We start from the raw sequence: 16,211 nt of genomic DNA on the forward strand, positions 1-16,211 counted from the left end.
TTAACAATAAACACCATTCTTCTGCAGGGCAAAACTGTCTGGCTGTGTAATTACAACAGGGTAAATTCACACTCCTGAAACCTTTTAAACAAACCAGTCAAGATTCATCCTCTACATTCTAAGCACATCCAATATAATTGCTTCAGGATTTGCACAGACTTTTAGAGCACCCCACAATCTGTGGCGTAGAAACAACTCTAACAGCTGCAGGTACAGGTTCTCGAGGTCACTCACACCACCCAGGGAAGTAGCATGGATCAGGGGTTTCTGCTGGCTCATCTCAGCCCTTGCCTGTGGCACCAGGTTTGAATCTCAGCTCAGGAACCTCACCAGTACCCCAGCACCAGACCCTCATCCCCTTCCAACCAGTCCTGTCACACTTGCTTCAACAAAGAACCCTCAGCCACATTTTGGCTTTATGTCTCTGCTTTATTAAGGGGATATGCTCACCGTTTCCTTTGAACTCACACTTGCACTAGTTCCTAGAGTAAAGGAATTTCTTCTAATTATTCAGAATCCCTCATTCATCAAAGAGCAGGCTGCCCTTAAGACTGCAGGTTGGTCTGTGGAGGATCAGAACCAGCAGCTGACTGACTTAATTCCCTTCAGGAAATTCTGCTTCACAACTCCAGTGGCTAAAAAGCATGTATTTTTTTTTCTTCTTTCTATGCCCACCTGCAAACTCTCATAAAACTTCCACACATTATTTGTACACTTGGACAGTACAGAAGTGGAGACTGGATCCATGTAAATCCACCACCCGCTCCTCAAGAACACCACATTCTCTTCAAGTGCACAACATCAGTCCTTGTCCTTCTGCTGCCTTTCGAGCGTGACCGACCCTTGTTCCCAGCAGCTTCCCAGGTCAGGAGGAGCCCCCACAAAATTCACAACAGAAGTCAGGGGTTAGAAAATTTTATTTGCTTTTTTGGTAACAGGAACTGCTTATTTACCAGGAAGGATGATGCCATCATACTGTAAATAAAAAAAAAAAAAAAAAGAATGAACCAAGTGAGAAAGCACTGTCAGTTAAAGGTGCCATACCACTGTGGTGGAAACAGCCATTGTGTTCATTCCAAGGCAGACAGACAACACTGAGATGAAACACCAGTTCTCCTGGGAGAGCAGCTAACTGCCTTTCTACTTTGCTGCTGTGCTGTTAACTTCCAAGCAGGGCTTTGTTCAGATAACCATTAAACTCTGCTCATCAGCCCAGCGAAACAAGAAGCCCCACCCTCCAAAAGCTGATCTGATCAGAACTACACTCATCCCTTTTACTGCCCCAGGATTTGGCCCCTGAAGGTAACTATACCACACTGAGCAGAACCAGGCATGAGGATGGGAAAGGGGCATTCAGCAGGAGCAGGCTGAAGCCTGCCCCATGCAGGTATGGCCAGTGTAGATCTAGGCAGAGTAGCTAGTAAAAAGCCTCCAGACAGACTGCCCACCCTTTCCACCTCTGAAAAAGTATCAGGAGTCCCCACATCTCTAAGCAGTTACCATCAAGCTTTCAGCATCTCAGGTTCATTATCCAGTCTGTGTCAGACAGCACTATGGACAGATAAAACCAAGAACTTATTTTATTTGGATCACTCCATCCTCCACGTCTGGCAGCTGAGCTAGGACGCTGTATTGGATAAACAAATCCTAACCCTGCCTCATCACCAGTGCTCCATGCACACAGAGCACCTCTAAAAACTGTGGGAGACAGATTTACATGAGAACTGCTCTTCAGTTCAGCACACAAAAAAAGGGGGCATGAACAGCATTCATGCCCAAACACAACTTCTACTGTCCCAGAGCAGTAAAAATCAATGATTTAGGCAGTGATCAAGATCTCCTCCTGCCCACTGATTTGTTCCTGCCCTTCCGTAGTGAAGCATTTTGCCAATACTTGCTAGGAAACTCTTGGGATACAAAAATAAAGATGGACTTCACCTTTTGCTGAAACCAGCGCATGGCTTCTTCCTTTCCAATTCTGTGCTTGGCTCCAATGTTGCCAGTCCTGCGTTTCTTGTCAGCAATGCTGAAACCAGGCCTGCCCAGCACCTGCCAGGAGAGGAAAGCAACAGCACTATGTCATTCTGGGATCTATTCGTTTTCTTAGACTTAACAGTTTTCTAGGAGGGAAGGCTAGAATTTCCACATCAGTAAGATCTCATTGTTTGAGTTGCATTGAAGACTGCAAGCATTATCTTCTACTTAGTTTTCAGTTTACATTGAGGCTCTAAATTCTGAGCAGCCAGGTAAGCTGACAGGGACAGCTCCTAGGTAGGACAATTTAGCACATACACTGACTCAGAAACCAAAATGAGTGTGGAAGACACTCTTCCATACCCAGAGGCCTCAGGTCTTGAGAAAAGATACAGCAAACAGCACTGCTAACACATATGGAACAGCTTCCCTCTATTTCAGAGATTCAGAGTGAGGCACAGCAGAATGGAACGACTCAAACACACCAGCCACCACCACTGCTACACGACCCATCTCCAGGCCTCTAAACGCAGGGAGAACCTTCCAGCAATGCAACCCCTCTTGCAGTCTGCATTCCTGAAGCCCCTGCTGCTCCTTCCTTCCCCAAACCCAGCACAGCTGTTTCACTGTTATCCCATGAGTACCAGTAAAAGCAACAGTATTTGTTTCTGAAGAAGCTTTGTGAGACATGTCATAAACCAAGGATTCTACAGCAGCCCTGGGAATCTCAGTTTAGACTTTGATTTTGTTGGCATTTTTCTATCTTCCAGCACTGTTAATGTGAGCCAGTTATCCTTCTAGGTTCCTTCTAGAGCTTTCACACAAGCCCAGGAGCTGCAAGGACGCAGGGAATACGCACCACGTAGAAGTCCAAGCCGTAGATACCAATACTGGGATCGTATTTAATCCCCAGATCAATGTGCTCCTGGATTCCAAAGCCAAAGTTCCCAGTGTCTGAGAAGTTGTTTTTTCTCAACTCGTATTCTCGCACCTGAAACATTGGTTGCCAGTCACCATTTAATTATTGACAACAAACAGAGGATGTGTTCTACCAACTATTACCAGACCCACAACTCACACATGACTAAAAATCGTTAGCCCTAAGATTTTGCTCCCAGACCCTGCTCATAAATCACAGCACCAAAGACAGAATCTCAAAGACAAAACCTCAAAAACAAAACTGCACCCACTAGCTCTCAAGTAAGGATGAAACAGCAACCAGAGAGAGAAACGGTGCAAACACAGCAGCCTGTGTATCAGACAGATCTGCTACCCCAACCCTTAACATCCACTACTAACCTGTAACTAGATCAGGTGCAACATTTCAAAGCACACATCTTTTCAGATTAAGTTTTCTTCTTTCACAAATCTAAGATTCAGACCAGCCAAATTCTCACCTTCAACCCCTTCTCCAGAATCTCCTCTGCTTTGGCCCCGCGAACTGTGCAATGAACAGCAATCTTCTCGTTTCTCCTGATTCCGAAGGATCTTACAGTGTATCGTGCTGTAGGCAGCAATAATCACATTTAGAGGCTATTCAAAGAATTCCCACCTGGGGGATTCAGAGCTTGCTTAAGACCAAAGAAGTTACTTTAAAGAAAAAAACAAAGAACCAAGGGAACCACGTGTCCCCTCCTTGGGGATGAGGGCAGAGCAGCAGTCCAAGCATGGAGGCAGAACTGAACTGACAAAAACGACAACCAGCACCCGAATATTTAAGACCCCCAATTCTCACACCGCATGGGAGCAGACCTCCCCACACTGGCTCTGACAAGGAACCTCTTCCCGGGCAGCCACACTGCTGCTTTCCCCTCTGAGTGCTCAGGAAAGAATGGAAAACAACCACTGCTGAAGGCAGAAAACAAACCCTCCCCTCACCTTTGGAGAAGACGGGGGTCTGGCCCGTCAGCTGCTCCAGCACTTTGGCAGCTCTGGTGAGCCTGTCCCCGCTCTCCCCAACGCAGATGTTGAGGCAGAGCTTGCGGATGCGCAGCTCTCGCATGGGGTTCTCCTTTTCACCTTGGTCTTGCTGCGGAGAAACGACACGGAGGGAGGGGGGCTAACGAGGGGCTCCCGGGAGACGGCCCACCGCTCGCCCCGGCGGCCGGACAAGGCTCCGCCACGCCGCTATCGCAGCCGGAACCAAGCTCCGCTCCGCCCCGTGGACGAACCCCAGCCCCGCAGCCGCCTTTCAAGTGCCGCCGCGGCGGCGGCGGCTCAGCCACCAGGCAGGCCGCGGCCTGTCATAGCAGTCGCTTCCCCAGGGCGGCCCACCGGCTCCTCCCCGCCCACATCGGCCCCGTAGCTCTCCCTCCCGGCCTCCCCTGCTCCCGCCCGCACAGGCCGCGGCCCGGCCGGGCCCCGCCGAGGGCGGATGGCGGCGGATAGAGACGACACAGCCGGGCCGCAGCCCACAGCCGCCGCTACTTACCGCCATGACGGAGGCGGGGAAGAGACCAGCCGGCCGCCGCCGCGGGGTCTTATGGGAGGGCGCGGCGCGAGCGGCGGCGCCCCCTGGCGGCCGGAGGGCGGAGGGGAGCGGCGGCCGGTTGCCGGGGCAACCGCGGACGGGCGGCCGCCATTTTGTGCCCCGGGCCCGTAGGGACGGCGATGCGTGGGGGCCGCCGGCCCTGCTCACCCTTACGCCCTGCCCCGCAGCCAGGTCCCGGCCTGCACCACCGTGTGCTGCTGCCTCTGCCGCGGGGCCCGCTCCGAACAGCGCTGGGGCAGATGCTGGCGGAGGGGGCTGGGGTCCTGCCTGGAGCCCTGCCTGCTGCGGAGGCCAGGGGGGATGAACCGCAGTGGTTTTGCTGGGAGACGCTGCACCAGGTGGCGTTGGCGCATCTCCACTGCCAAGCGGCAATGGGTGTAGCTTACTGGATTTTCTCCTGTCCCTACACCCCCGAGTTCCTTGAACCAGACCTGGAAACATATTTCAATTTCAACTTCACTTATTCAGCGAAGTGTTTGTGGGTTTCAGATCTGTGCCTCGGATCTGGATCCTCTTTTTGCATCATTTTGACTTAGTCTGGAGGAAGGGTTCAAGGCCAGGCTGGACGGGGCATTCAGTAACCTGGTCTAGTGGGAAGTGTCCCTGCCCATGGCAGGGGGTTGGAACTGGATGATCTTTAAGGTCCTTTCCAACCCAAATGATTCTGTGATTCTATAAAGGGAGGATTCGCAGCCCACGCCCCCGGGAGCAGAGCATAATACAGCTTCTTCAGGAAGGGGGGCAAGCCAAATTCACACCCTTTTTTGCATCCAAACATCTCCTTCAGTGGCCACGTCCTGAGCTGAATACTTGCGATGAGTCTCTCACTCTGTAAGGATGACACTGGCTTATCCCCTTCCCCGCCTCCCAGGGACCGTGCTCAGGGCTGCCAGGTTGAACTCTGTAATGCCCTCACTTATTTTTTGCTCCAGTTGCTTCTAAAAGGGGATGAAGGATGAATGAACAATCAGCTTGTCTCATTAACAAGAGAAAAAAAGTGTTAGGAGTCCCTGGGCAGAGGGCATGAGAAGCCAGTAGTTAAGAAGTAACATTACGCTACTATTTCGTTATTGATTTACTTCACCTAAGAACAGCTTTGCTGGAAATAGCCACAGGCTCCTTACAGAGCTCAGCTGACAGCCAGCTTTACCAGGTCTCTGTGGTTGCCATTTAGGATCTGTCCATGCTGCAGCGTTCCTTCTTGCGGGCAAAGGCTGAAGGCAGGGTTAAATGCACAGCAGGCAATGTGGGTCACTGCCTCCCCAGGGCAGTAGATTGGGATCAGAAGGTGGACAGAGCAGGGTCAAGGTGACGGGCACTTCAAGAGTCAGAGTGCAGGCAGGGCTGCGTAGCTTGAGCCATCACCCGAGGATGCTGCCAGGGCCCCAGGAGCAGGCAGGAACACACGGCTGAGCTTTGCTGCACAGGCAAGGGTAGTACAGGGGGCTCCTGCCCGACCCCATTTGCAGCCCATTCCCTTGTGTACCTTCCCATGCTCGTGGCTCTCATTGCACAGCAGTGTCCTCTGTAGCCCAGTCTTGGATGGTCCCGCTGCCAAAGGCTAGGTAGAAGATCAGCCCAAACAGGTTGAGGGCTGCAGATACAAAGAAGGCATTCCTCCAGCCAGTCTGGGGATCCTGGGGGACCAAGAACAGATCACAATGGTATCACCCTTCCTTTTATCTCCATGTAGTGATTGCCCAACTACTGCCACCCCGTTCACTGGCATTAAACTCATCTCCATCCTCTGCTTGCTACTAATACCAACAACAGAAGAGCTTTGCTCAACTCAAGGCATATGCCAGACTGCCTCTTGTTGGAGATGTATTTCCTGCCTTGGCATTTTTGGAAACACTGTGTACTGTGCCGAATTCAGGAAGCTTTCCTGCCTGGCACAGAGCTTCCCCCTCACCCCACTCCCTCAACCCTCTCCCCATCTCTAAGTACATCCAGATGGGGGCCATGTGGAGCTCTTCCTGCTTTCTGAGTCATCCCCGTGTCCTCAAAATGGGCTGGAGCTCTGTTTGAATGGGTGCTACATCACATGTGCTCGTTGGGAGAGAAGGTTGGCCTGGAGTAATTTTTTGATTCAGTGCAAAGAAAGGAATCCATTTCTGAGAGGAGATCTGTGTTTTCTTCCAGGGATGTGCTTGTGGTTTCTGGCCCCAAAGTACCTGGCCAACGAGAAGTCCAACTGCAGAAGGAGCAATAATTCCTGCAGCTATGCCAAAGGCATTTGTGATTCCCAGCAGGAACCCTGCATATCTGGGGAGAGGAAGCAAAGATTTCCTGAGTGAGGCAGAGAGGAAACTGTCACAAGAAGGGAAAGGAGTAGGTGCTGCCAGTCCCTTTCCTCATCTGCATGAATACCGCCTGTCGTGGTAAGCAACACTAGGATTTTCCCTGCAGGACTGTGGGGATTTTAAGCTTTTATTTTACTCCTTAGCTTGTACTGCCACCAGCTACAGAAGGGAAGGGAAGGGAGAGTAGGAGTTGCAGAAGTCTTGGGGGACTGGGAACAGGAAGGATGCAGAGCCAGGGAGGGCACAGAGGTCAGACCCACTTACCTGGGGGCTATATCGATGTGGTTAATATTGATGCCTGCCCCTGTCATGCTGATTACTGTCAAGGCCAGTGTTAGAAGGACCACAACAACCGTGGAACAGCAGCCAATGTACGGCACAGCCACCAGGAAGATGGCTGGGAGCAGCATCCCTTGGGATGAAAAGGGGATGTGTTTTACCACAGGCCACACAAGCGTGTTGGAAAGGCTGGATGGCAGATGAAAGCTTGTCCTTACCAAGTGCTGAGAAGAGCTTCCTGACGGCTGCTGTGCCAAGCACTCGCCTGGCCAGGAGGAAATCAGCCAGCAGCCCAGCCAGGATGTGCCCCAGCCCATTCCCAACATAAGGCAAGGAGGAGAGAAGCCCATTCTGCAGAGCAGAGAACGAGACATTGTCATGTCCATGGCACAAAGCAACAGTGCCAAGAGCTCCAAGACTGTGGCTGCCTTGGTCCCAGAGCCACCACCCTTCAGGAAGAGATATCGCTGGGGATCCTCCATGTTCCCAGCCTACAGAGGGACCAAATCCCATCGCTGTTGCAGGGACCAGCCTTAGCTGGAGGGCAGCACTCACCTCTCTGAGGTCAAAGTGGAGGATGTTGCTCAAGAACGTGGGCATGGAGGTCAGCAGCAAGTAGAACATCCAGTCTGTGCAGAAGCAGGCAACGGTGATTGCCCAAAGAGGCAGTGATTTAGCCATGGCCACAAGTGGGAGGGAGCAGCCATGAGAGCTGCCCTGGAAGGAATAAAACATCAGTTAGTGACACTGTTCCTGTCTCCCATCCCCTGGGCAGAGTGTCCAGGCTTTCCTCGGCCTCTCCATCTGCTGCTGCAAAGACTGGGACTAGCCCTGGCCACTGCATAAGGAGCCCAGCTGAACTGCCTCAGAGCAATCCCTTTGCTATGGTGTCTGCAGTGTGCTCAGTTGCGGGTAAAAGGTTTGTGTGTACCTGGTGAGCCAGAGATGACATGATGTACTCCTGCTCCCTGGCACTAATCCATGGGTGATGTGCAGGGTCCTCGTACACGAGGAGGAACCAGCAGAAGCACCAGGCACAGCCAACGCCACCTGCAAGGAGTGGGGATCTCAGTGCCAGCTCCTCTTACTGCAGCAGAGCTGAGAGCCTGTGAGATGGAGGCTGGTGCTAGCAAAATGATGAATGCAGGAAGATGGAAAGGGAGAACTCCCCTTAACCCGTTGCTCACAGTGGAAGGGGCTAGGTTGATGGCATGAAAGGTTCAGCAAAGGCACATTCCCTAATAGTATCCCAGCAAAATGGCTTCATCCTGGCCTGGCAGGTGAGAGGGAAGCCCAGAGCTCTGTGTGGGACCAGTAAGGACAGAGCTAGTCCCGCGGGGCTCTGATGGGGAGCCTCTGGGAGCTCTGCCAGCAAATGGTCTGCAGAGAGACATGATGGGCTATTACTCACCAAAGATATAGAAGACAAAAGGCCACCCCAGACTCTGGCAGATGATCCCAGCCAGGAAGAGAGCAAAGAAAGTCCCAAAAGTGCATCCTAGGGATCAGAAACCATAAGAGTCATTTTAATGGGACTTTGGTACCCAAGTACCTTTGTGTGACCAGCAGCGAGTGGGACAGACCTACAGCCTCCAGCCTGGTTCACAATGGGAAAATGTGGTGGTGCAAATGAAGCGCCTGTGCAAACAAGCACTTTTGTATCCACGTTTGCTCCCTTCGGTGTCTGGATTCCCTCTTCTGCCTCAGGCTGACCTGAGCCAAGGAGACAGAGAAGACACAGGATGGGAGGAGGAGAGGCGGAAAAGCTGAATGCTGCTAGCACTTCTTTGCCGAGGACCCACAGCCTTGAACTTGAGGCTGCTATGAGGACTGGCTTGGACAGAAGGGGGTGAGGGGAGGTCCTGCACTTACTGAGTCAGTGATAGGTAAAAGGCCCCGTGTCTTACCAGCATCAGCGATGTTCACGAGCCTGCTGCGTTCCAGCGGAGGGGCCCACTTTGCCCAGAGTGTGTACTGAGCTGGAAATATCACTCCCTGCAATGATAACAGGGAGCGTGGAGGGAAGGAACATGGGGAGCACAACCATGGCCGACCAGAGCAAGTTCAGTAGCCTGGCAGTGCCTGGAGCCACAACTGACCTCAGCCAAGCCCAGCAGCACCTGCAGCCCAATGAGGAAGCTCAAGCCGAGCTCTGCTGCTGGTGGCACGAGGAGGGTGAGCACGGAGGAGAGCAGGAGCCCACTGCCCAGGATGGGTTTTCCCCCAAACAGCCCTGAGCAGTACCCGCCCAGCACCTGCGTGAGGCCGTAGCCATAGAAGAAGGAGCTGAGGACGATTCCTTGAGTCTCAGCACTCCAGTTGTACACAGGGGCCTGGAGGAGACAGAACATGTCTATCAGACAGAGATCTCTCTTTTCCAGGCACAGACTCCTCCAGAAGGGGAGAAGCAACCAGGAAACACAGCCCAGAGGACAACAAACCAAGCTGGCTGCTCCTTCACCTCCTGGTCCTCAAGGCTTTTCTCTGCTGCTTCCGGCTCTGTCCTTATGCAAAAGCAAGAGCAGACTGAGCCCGGGAAGCATCTTTCAGTTATCTGCATCTGCTTTCCACTTACATCCTGAGCAAATCCTGGGTAGGAGCCATGGGGAGCGCTGCCGGACCAGCCGTGGGGGTGGCTGCTGTTGGTCATGGCGACGATGGTGATGCTGAGGCTGACCCGCAGTGCGTACGCCACAAAGAGAGAGACATGCAGGGCTAGGGCCAGGCCAGAGCGAGCGGAGCAGAGCCCTGCGGAGGGGGAGAGCCCACAAATCAGGGCTGGTTGGAGAGGCCGTGGGTTAGCTCTCACCCCCTCCTACAGATCCCTGTTGCCAGGCGATCACCTTACTGCAGCAACGAATGGCTCTTCCCAGGTACCCTCCAGACATCTACTGCTCCTTTGCAGCGGTGGCAGTTTGTGTCTCCAGAAGGAGAATGGAGGGGCAGGAAGGCAAGGAGACTTGCCCAAGGGTGGAGGGGACATATAGAAGCCTGAAGCGTCTGGCTCCCAGTCTGTGCTGAGGCAGCACTTCAGCTCGCTCCTCCCCAGGGAGCGGATTTACCTGTGCGAGAGGAGAGATGCTGGGCAAGCAGAGGGGCTTCATCCTGCTTTGCCTCCGGCCTGTCCCCTGCCTGCGTGTTGTCCACGTGGCACTGCATCCTCTCCTGCCTGTAATGCTGCTGCCTGCTGCTTCTCCTCAAGAAAATGGCCAGCCCTGTTGGGAAGGGAATCGCAAATGTCAACAAACATGGGAGCGGGCGGGCAGTGATCCCTGGCATTTCCTCCCAACGCCATTACTGGCACAGCAAGAGCGGAGCAGGCTGCTGGTCGCACCACCAGTGCAAGCGTTTTGTGAGCACAGTGATTTACAGCAGCCTCAAACCTCCCCGGGACAGCCTTATTTGCACCCGTGGTTTATAACTCCCAATCACGACAGCCTGGCAGGGCAGCGGGGTCTCTTGCACCCCGGGGTGCTTCCGCAGACACCCCAGGGGTAGGCGCTGCCCTCCCTTGGCTAGTGCCAAGGGAGCCTCCTTCCCCGCCCCGTCCCGTTCCCCCCAGGGTGGCTCACGTACGGGGAGAGGTGTCTCCTCCAGCCCAGAGGGGACCGGCGGGGACGCGCGTTTCCTTGCTCCGCGCCCCAGGGCGGGGATTTGGGATTTCGGGGACCTGGGTGTGGAAGGGAGGAACGCTGGGGCTCGAACCGGCAGTCCAGGGTGAGCCCCCACGGGGCCACGCCCCGCCGCCTCTAGGCCACGCCCCTTACGGCGAGCTCCGCCCTCCACCACAGACCCCGCCCCCCACCGCGGGTCCCGCCCCCGCCGCCTGGCCCGTGCGGCGCGCGCGTCATGTGCCCAGTCAAGATGGCGGCGATCAGGGCGGCGGTGCTGGTGCTTCTGGGGCTCTGCCTGGGCGGCGCGGCTGCCGCCATCCCCTTAGTTATCTGGCACGGCATGGGTGAGCCGGGACCGGCAACGGGGGGCGGGGCCGATCTCCGGTAACGGTTCTGTGGGCGGGGCGGCAGGGCTTAGTTGGGCCGGCCCGCTGACGGGACTGTGCTGCGACCCGAGCAGGCACGAAGGGATCTCGCAGGCTGACCCCGGCCCCGCTCCCCTTCCTCCGGGCCGCGGGTTTCCGCGGAGGCCGGGAGGTGCTGACCCTCCTCCCCCGGTCCCCTGTGTGCGTTGGCAGCTCGTGGCCCCGTTGCAGCGGGGAGGTCCTGGTATGTTGGTGGAGGCGAGGTGAGGGACGGGGTGGTGGCGTGACGGTGTGTCGTCTGGTTCCCTTTTGCAGGAGACAGTTGCTGTAATCCACAAAGCATGGGCTACATTAAAAAAATAGTGGAGAATAAAATACCAGGGATATATGTTCTGTCTCTCAAGATTGGAAACAACCTGATACAGGTAGCTAACTCTGCTGTCACTCGCGTTTCTGTTTGGCAGGGTGGTGGCTAGCGTGTGGATCTGAAGGTGCGATAGTTGTTGCAGTCTGTTATTAACATGGTTCCACAAGGATTCTTGTAGTGCTTTCACTGCTGTTTTTTTTTTTTCTTTGTGAAGTAAACAGCTTTGATAGATAGAAACGAATAAAGTCTTATATAATACCTGCAGAAAAGAACAGGGGGAAAAACAAATTCCTAGTCTAAATTGTATTAATATGCAAATCCAGCGATTAGCACTCTCTCACCACTCCGGTTTATATGAAGACCTGTGATAAGATGCTGTGCTAAAGCAGAGCTTTGCTCCTTGCCATCGTTTTTGATTTACAACTGTTTATTCACTATACATCTTCCATATAAACATAGAGACTTCTGCGCCTTTGTGGTTTTTGTCAATTTTGGGTAGCCCTACGGAATTTCTTTAAATAGTCTCTCAAGATAATGTGCAATGTATGTTATTTTTGGGGTTCTGGAAAAGATGGGTAAAGTTTGATTATTATTTTTTTAAAATTTTATACATATACACAGAATCTGAAAGGACTCAAATTGTCAAGAAGTTTGGGCAAATGTCACTGTTCTGTATGCGACAGTTTTCCCAGGCAGAGTAGGAACAAAGATTTGGTGAAGGGAAGTCTCAAAACTTGAATTTCATTTCTGTCATATTGAGAAAGTTAAGGTCCTCTTTCAAAAGCAGAACTGTTAGTGACCTATTTGCAGAGATTATAATAGCATAAACCATTGTAAAGGTACAAGTTACACATTTTAATCTGGGTAATCCACCAGGATATGGAGAACAGCTTCTTTATGAATGTGAATGATCAAGTGAGAGAGGTGTGCAGCCAGCTCGCAAAGGACCCTCATCTGAAAGGAGGCTACAACGCAATGGGCTTCTCCCAAGGAGGCCAGTTCCTGTAAGTTTACACCTCTGTTCCATTTCCAGTGATTTCTCTTGGGTTTACCTTCTGATTTAAAACTCTTTTGAAATGTTAAGCAGATGTAAATGGACAAACCCCTTTGTAAAAGTAGGAGCACTGTAAAAGAGGCAAGAATGTGTTTCCCTGTAGCCTTCCTCTACCAGGAGGAGTTAATTCTCTTTGCAAATGTTACCCAAGTGCCTGAGCCCACTCAGTGGCAAGCTGAGAGCTGCCTATGAACCAGCATTGGTGGCCTGGGCACATTGAGCTCAGCTCCTTCATCTTTCTCCACAGGAGGGCGGTGGCCCAGAGGTGCCCTTCTCCTCCCATGCTCAATTTGATCTCCGTTGGGGGACAGCATCAAGGTAGTGTCCTCTTCAGCTATCACACCTCCTAACCACCTTGGAGGGTGGGGGGCTTCTGTCAGCAGGAGAAATTTTTTTTTTTTTTTTTTTTTTTTTTTTTTTTTTGACTCTTCCTAAAATCTGACCATTTTCCTATGAATTAAACTGTCCCTTTGTTCCTGTCCGAATCTGCTGATCTGCTTTGGCCCGGTTGTTAGCTGACTACGGTATCTTCTATCTTGGTCTTGCTTAACTGGCAATGAGAAGGGACTTTTGTAAACAGACAACTTATTGTCTGGGTAGAATTCTTACATACTTTGGAAGCACTTGGGACTAGTTGTTTCAGAAGAAAGTTCTTACTACAGAGCAAAGTCTTTATGAAACTAAACCTTCTGGGTCACAAGGACATTTTATATAGGCATCTGGAAGGCTAAATGCCAAGGAAAGGGAGGTGCTTTTTGCAGTAAATTGAAGAGGCAGTATAAAATGGAATTTAAAAGGTGTACAGTTAAGAGTGGTGGCAATGAATTTCACATACTCTCCCCTGAGAAGTTCCATGGCTTGAGTCTATTTCTTTGTAGTGTAGTAGGAAGTTTCATAGGGAACCATCCTGAGGCCTCCTGGGAACACACCAGGCCAGCTGGACGGTATTCTGCTTGTCTGCGTGCCCCATTCTCCGGAGCAATACCCTCAGCTCAAGAACATCATCCATTATCTTTGTGTGTAATAGTGCCCAGGGGCAGGAGGGCTGTCTAATGAGATTGCAGGATTAAAGACCGCCTGATTCCCTGGGTAATTCTTGCCACTGCTCTGTAAGAGGCTGGTTCTTTACCAGCAGAGGGATTAAGGGATTTCAGTTTGTCTCACTGAGTTGTTATGTGTCTCCGTACCCCAGGCGTATACGGCTTTCCACGCTGTCCTGGGGAGAGCTCCCATATCTGTGACTGGATCCGAAAGATGCTGGATCTGGGTGCCTACACGCAAGCTGTTCAAGAGCAGTGAGTACATTCATCAGGCTGCAGCAACAGGGGCCGGGCCTGCATGAGCAGCTCTGGGCTTCTGGTCTGATCTTTGGTTTTTCTTTTCTCCAGCTTGGTACAAGCAGAATATTGGCATGACCCTCTAAAGGAGGAGGACTACAGGAAAAACAGCATCTTTTTGGCTGACATAAATCAGGAGAGGGTAAGGACCTGGCTGATGATTAAATGCCAGCAGGAGAACAGAAGCCTTATCAGTGAGTTCCTTCATGTTAGCTCTCTCTGGCAATAGTTTTGCTGGAGTTCGAAGGGGAGCATATTTTGCCTGCATCCCAGGAGTGTACAAACTGTTTTTGCTGGTAGATTTATGAATGAGACTTGTCCGTGGCAGAGCATTTGCTGTGTCACTGCACTCTTTTGGAGTGGTTGATATAGATACGCCATGTGCTCAGGCCACCCATCACCTTTCGAGTAGGCAAATTCTGTCCCTCCCCAGGGGAGACCCATCCTCTCTTTACAGCCTGGAGATGAGGCTGAATGCCATAGGCACAGACAAGGGAGGCTGTTGACGGAAGTGCGCATTCCTGCCTCCCAGGCTGGTGCTCTCCAGGGTTTCTTTTGCAGGTGCAGGGCAAGTTGGAGCAGTTTCCCCAACCTGTCTCAATGGGCTTTCCAGTGACTTGGATCTGTTCTCTGCTGCTTTCATCCAGGGCATCAATGAGACATACAAGAAAAACCTGATGGCTCTGAAAAAGTTTGTGATGGTTAAATTTCTCAATGATACCATGGTCGACCCTCCAATCTCTGAGGTGAGGCAGGCAGGACGGGTGCTGCTTTTGAGTGGTGTTTTGGTTCTTGCTTGCTCGTTTCTGGTCTGTCCTTTGGTGGCAGAACTTCAGGTTGGTGAGGAGCAGGCTGAGGACAAACAGGCCTGATACTGCACCGTCTCCAGCAGAAGCTGGTGAAAGCCTTCTTATCTCCTGGGAGCCCTTCTGCAACTGTTTCCTTGTTTTTATTCTGACAGTGGTTTGGGTTTTACAAAAGCGGCCAAGCCAAGGAGACCATCCCGCTGAAGGAGACCTCGCTGTACCTAGAGGTATGCTCTACTGAGGGGTTTCTGCTGTTTCCGTTCTAAAGTGTCCCTGGGCCCTTGAGTTCTAAACCCCACAGCTCTACTCTGCTTGCCATCTCTGCTGTTCCCGGGGCATGTTTTCCTCTTGCCAGTAGCTGTTTGGGAGGGCATTTTTCTCCAGGCCAGTTCTGGCACTGGGAATTACAGTGGTGGTCTCATGCCTGGCTCAAGATACCCTTCAGCATGAACTTAATTAGCTCTGCTCTTTTAAAAGCCTTGTTTTAAGAGTCACCCAAAATGCCGTTTTTCCCTTCCATGAGGAGAAGCTTTGAAGAGCAGAGGCGGAACCCCCTCTAGCTGCAACAAGGATATCTGACCAGCACTTTTCTCCGTGCTGGGTTCCCCAGCCACTGCCAGCGTTTGGCCGTGGCAGGGCTCCAGGAAGCTATGGTCTCGCTTCTCTCTGCAGGATCGCCTGGGGCTGCAGGAGATGGACAAAGCAGGGAAGCTGGTGTTCCTGGGGGTGAAAGGGGATCACCTGCACTTCTCGGAGGAGTGGTTTTACAGTACTATTCTCCCCTTCCTCCAGTGAAGCTAAGGGGAGGCATGCTGAGAGAGCACTGGGGAGGGTCTACCACTGTAGTTAATGCAGCTGCTACTGTGCAACAGCACTTTCTGCGTACAAGCCTGTGGGGATCTGGGGAAGGGGAAGAAGAGGGGGATTTAGCTCAGCAGCGCCACAGTGTGCAGAGGCGGCACCTCTAACACTGCAGTAAGAGACCGGGATTTGTTTGGATGTAATGACGCTCCAATACGGCTGGACTGAGCCTTGCACTAACTTTGAAACACTCGATCCTGCACAGGCCCTGGTAAGTCTACTTCAGTTGTCGGGGCTGGGGCTGTGCTAGTCACTTGGTGATGGCAAAACGATTTGCTGTGCGAGAGGTTTGTTTTCTCTCTTGCCTGTTCCTCGCAGGATGCAATGGCAGTATTAACCAAAATGACTAGTGTTAAGAATGTTGATCTCTTAAGGGGATCAGCAAGTAGGCTTACATGGCTGTATGCAGAGGAAAGATATTACACGTCCTTCAAGATGGGGGGAAAGGGGCCAAATTTAGGGGTTTCTGCTTAAAAAGGAGGGTTTTGAATTAAGCGAGTATTAACAGCTTGAACAGTTTTCAACTAATGGCTTGTTTTATGGACTTTTGTACAGCAACTGAAATCAATAAAGAACTTTAAACAACTAAAATAAAAGAGTGAGATTTGACAACTACTGACAAATTAATTCAAGGGGAGTTGAGGAAAGCCTGTTCTTTCTCGTGGGGAAAGTATTCAGAGCAGCCTAGGCAGGGTTAGGCAGCAAAGGTCATCTTGTCCTACCTGAGTTCATGTGTGCCCCGAAAGAGTAAACAAGAGCC

General features: G+C 51.9%; 3 protein-coding genes across 3 annotated transcripts; 1 reads left to right on the forward strand and 2 right to left on the reverse strand.

Moving 5' to 3' along the window:
• Positions 1 to 899: 899 nt before the first annotated feature.
• On the reverse strand, positions 900 to 4,820 carry RPL11 (ribosomal protein L11). The gene is made up of 6 exons (XM_074563258.1): positions 4,406 to 4,820; positions 3,853 to 4,003; positions 3,372 to 3,478; positions 2,834 to 2,965; positions 1,939 to 2,049; positions 900 to 975 (listed from the first exon to the last, which is right to left on the reverse strand). Exons 1-6 carry the CDS (start codon positions 4,409 to 4,411, stop codon positions 946 to 948), a joined length of 537 nt encoding a protein of 178 aa, XP_074419359.1. The 5' UTR covers positions 4,412 to 4,820; the 3' UTR covers positions 900 to 945.
• Positions 4,821 to 5,530: 710 nt separating this feature from the next.
• On the reverse strand, positions 5,531 to 10,792 carry LOC141733204 (sodium-dependent phosphate transport protein 3-like). The gene is made up of 12 exons (XM_074563256.1): positions 10,624 to 10,792; positions 10,110 to 10,262; positions 9,623 to 9,795; positions 9,147 to 9,380; positions 8,955 to 9,042; positions 8,459 to 8,545; positions 7,979 to 8,097; positions 7,603 to 7,764; positions 7,266 to 7,398; positions 7,033 to 7,180; positions 6,640 to 6,730; positions 5,531 to 6,102 (listed from the first exon to the last, which is right to left on the reverse strand). Exons 2-12 carry the CDS (start codon positions 10,204 to 10,206, stop codon positions 5,971 to 5,973), a joined length of 1,464 nt encoding a protein of 487 aa, XP_074419357.1. The 5' UTR covers positions 10,207 to 10,262; positions 10,624 to 10,792; the 3' UTR covers positions 5,531 to 5,970.
• Positions 10,793 to 10,868: 76 nt separating this feature from the next.
• On the forward strand, positions 10,869 to 16,090 carry PPT1 (palmitoyl-protein thioesterase 1). The gene is made up of 9 exons (XM_074563259.1): positions 10,869 to 11,005; positions 11,342 to 11,451; positions 12,270 to 12,397; positions 12,695 to 12,765; positions 13,640 to 13,742; positions 13,836 to 13,926; positions 14,432 to 14,530; positions 14,746 to 14,817; positions 15,263 to 16,090. The coding sequence occupies exons 1-9, from the start codon at positions 10,897 to 10,899 to the stop codon at positions 15,383 to 15,385; spliced, it is 906 nt and encodes a 301-aa protein (XP_074419360.1). The 5' UTR covers positions 10,869 to 10,896; the 3' UTR covers positions 15,386 to 16,090.
• The last annotated feature ends 121 nt before the right edge of the window (positions 16,091 to 16,211 follow it).

Source organism: Larus michahellis, chromosome 19 (assembly GCF_964199755.1).
Source record: "Larus michahellis chromosome 19, bLarMic1.1, whole genome shotgun sequence".
Lineage (NCBI taxonomy): Eukaryota > Metazoa > Chordata > Aves > Charadriiformes > Laridae > Larus > Larus michahellis.

Bases quoted from the DNA above. Each gene is read 5' to 3' on its own strand.
- RPL11 (XM_074563258.1), bottom strand. The intron at 3,479-3,852 runs GTGAGGGGAGGG...TGCTGCCTACAG, and splicing joins GACCCCCGTCTTCTCCAAAG to CACGATACACTGTAAGATCC. The intron at 2,050-2,833 runs GTGCGTATTCCC...CTCTCCTGGCAG, and splicing joins ACGGCTTGGACTTCTACGTG to GTGCTGGGCAGGCCTGGTTT.
- LOC141733204 (XM_074563256.1), bottom strand. From the start codon at position 10,206: ATGCAGTGCCACGTGGACAACACGCAGGCAGGGGACAGGCCGGAGGCA. The intron at 9,796-10,109 runs GTAAATCCGCTC...CCCCCTCCGCAG, and splicing joins GCATCTCTCCTCTCGCACAG to GGCTCTGCTCCGCTCGCTCT. The intron at 8,098-8,458 runs GTGAGTAATAGC...CACTCCTTGCAG, and splicing joins TTTTGTCTTCTATATCTTTG to GTGGCGTTGGCTGTGCCTGG.
- PPT1 (XM_074563259.1), top strand. From the start codon at position 10,897: ATGTGCCCAGTCAAGATGGCGGCGATCAGGGCGGCGGTGCTGGTGCTT. The intron at 11,452-12,269 runs GTAGCTAACTCT...GTAATCCACCAG, and splicing joins TTGGAAACAACCTGATACAG to GATATGGAGAACAGCTTCTT. The intron at 13,743-13,835 runs GTGAGTACATTC...TCTTTTCTCCAG, and splicing joins ACGCAAGCTGTTCAAGAGCA to CTTGGTACAAGCAGAATATT.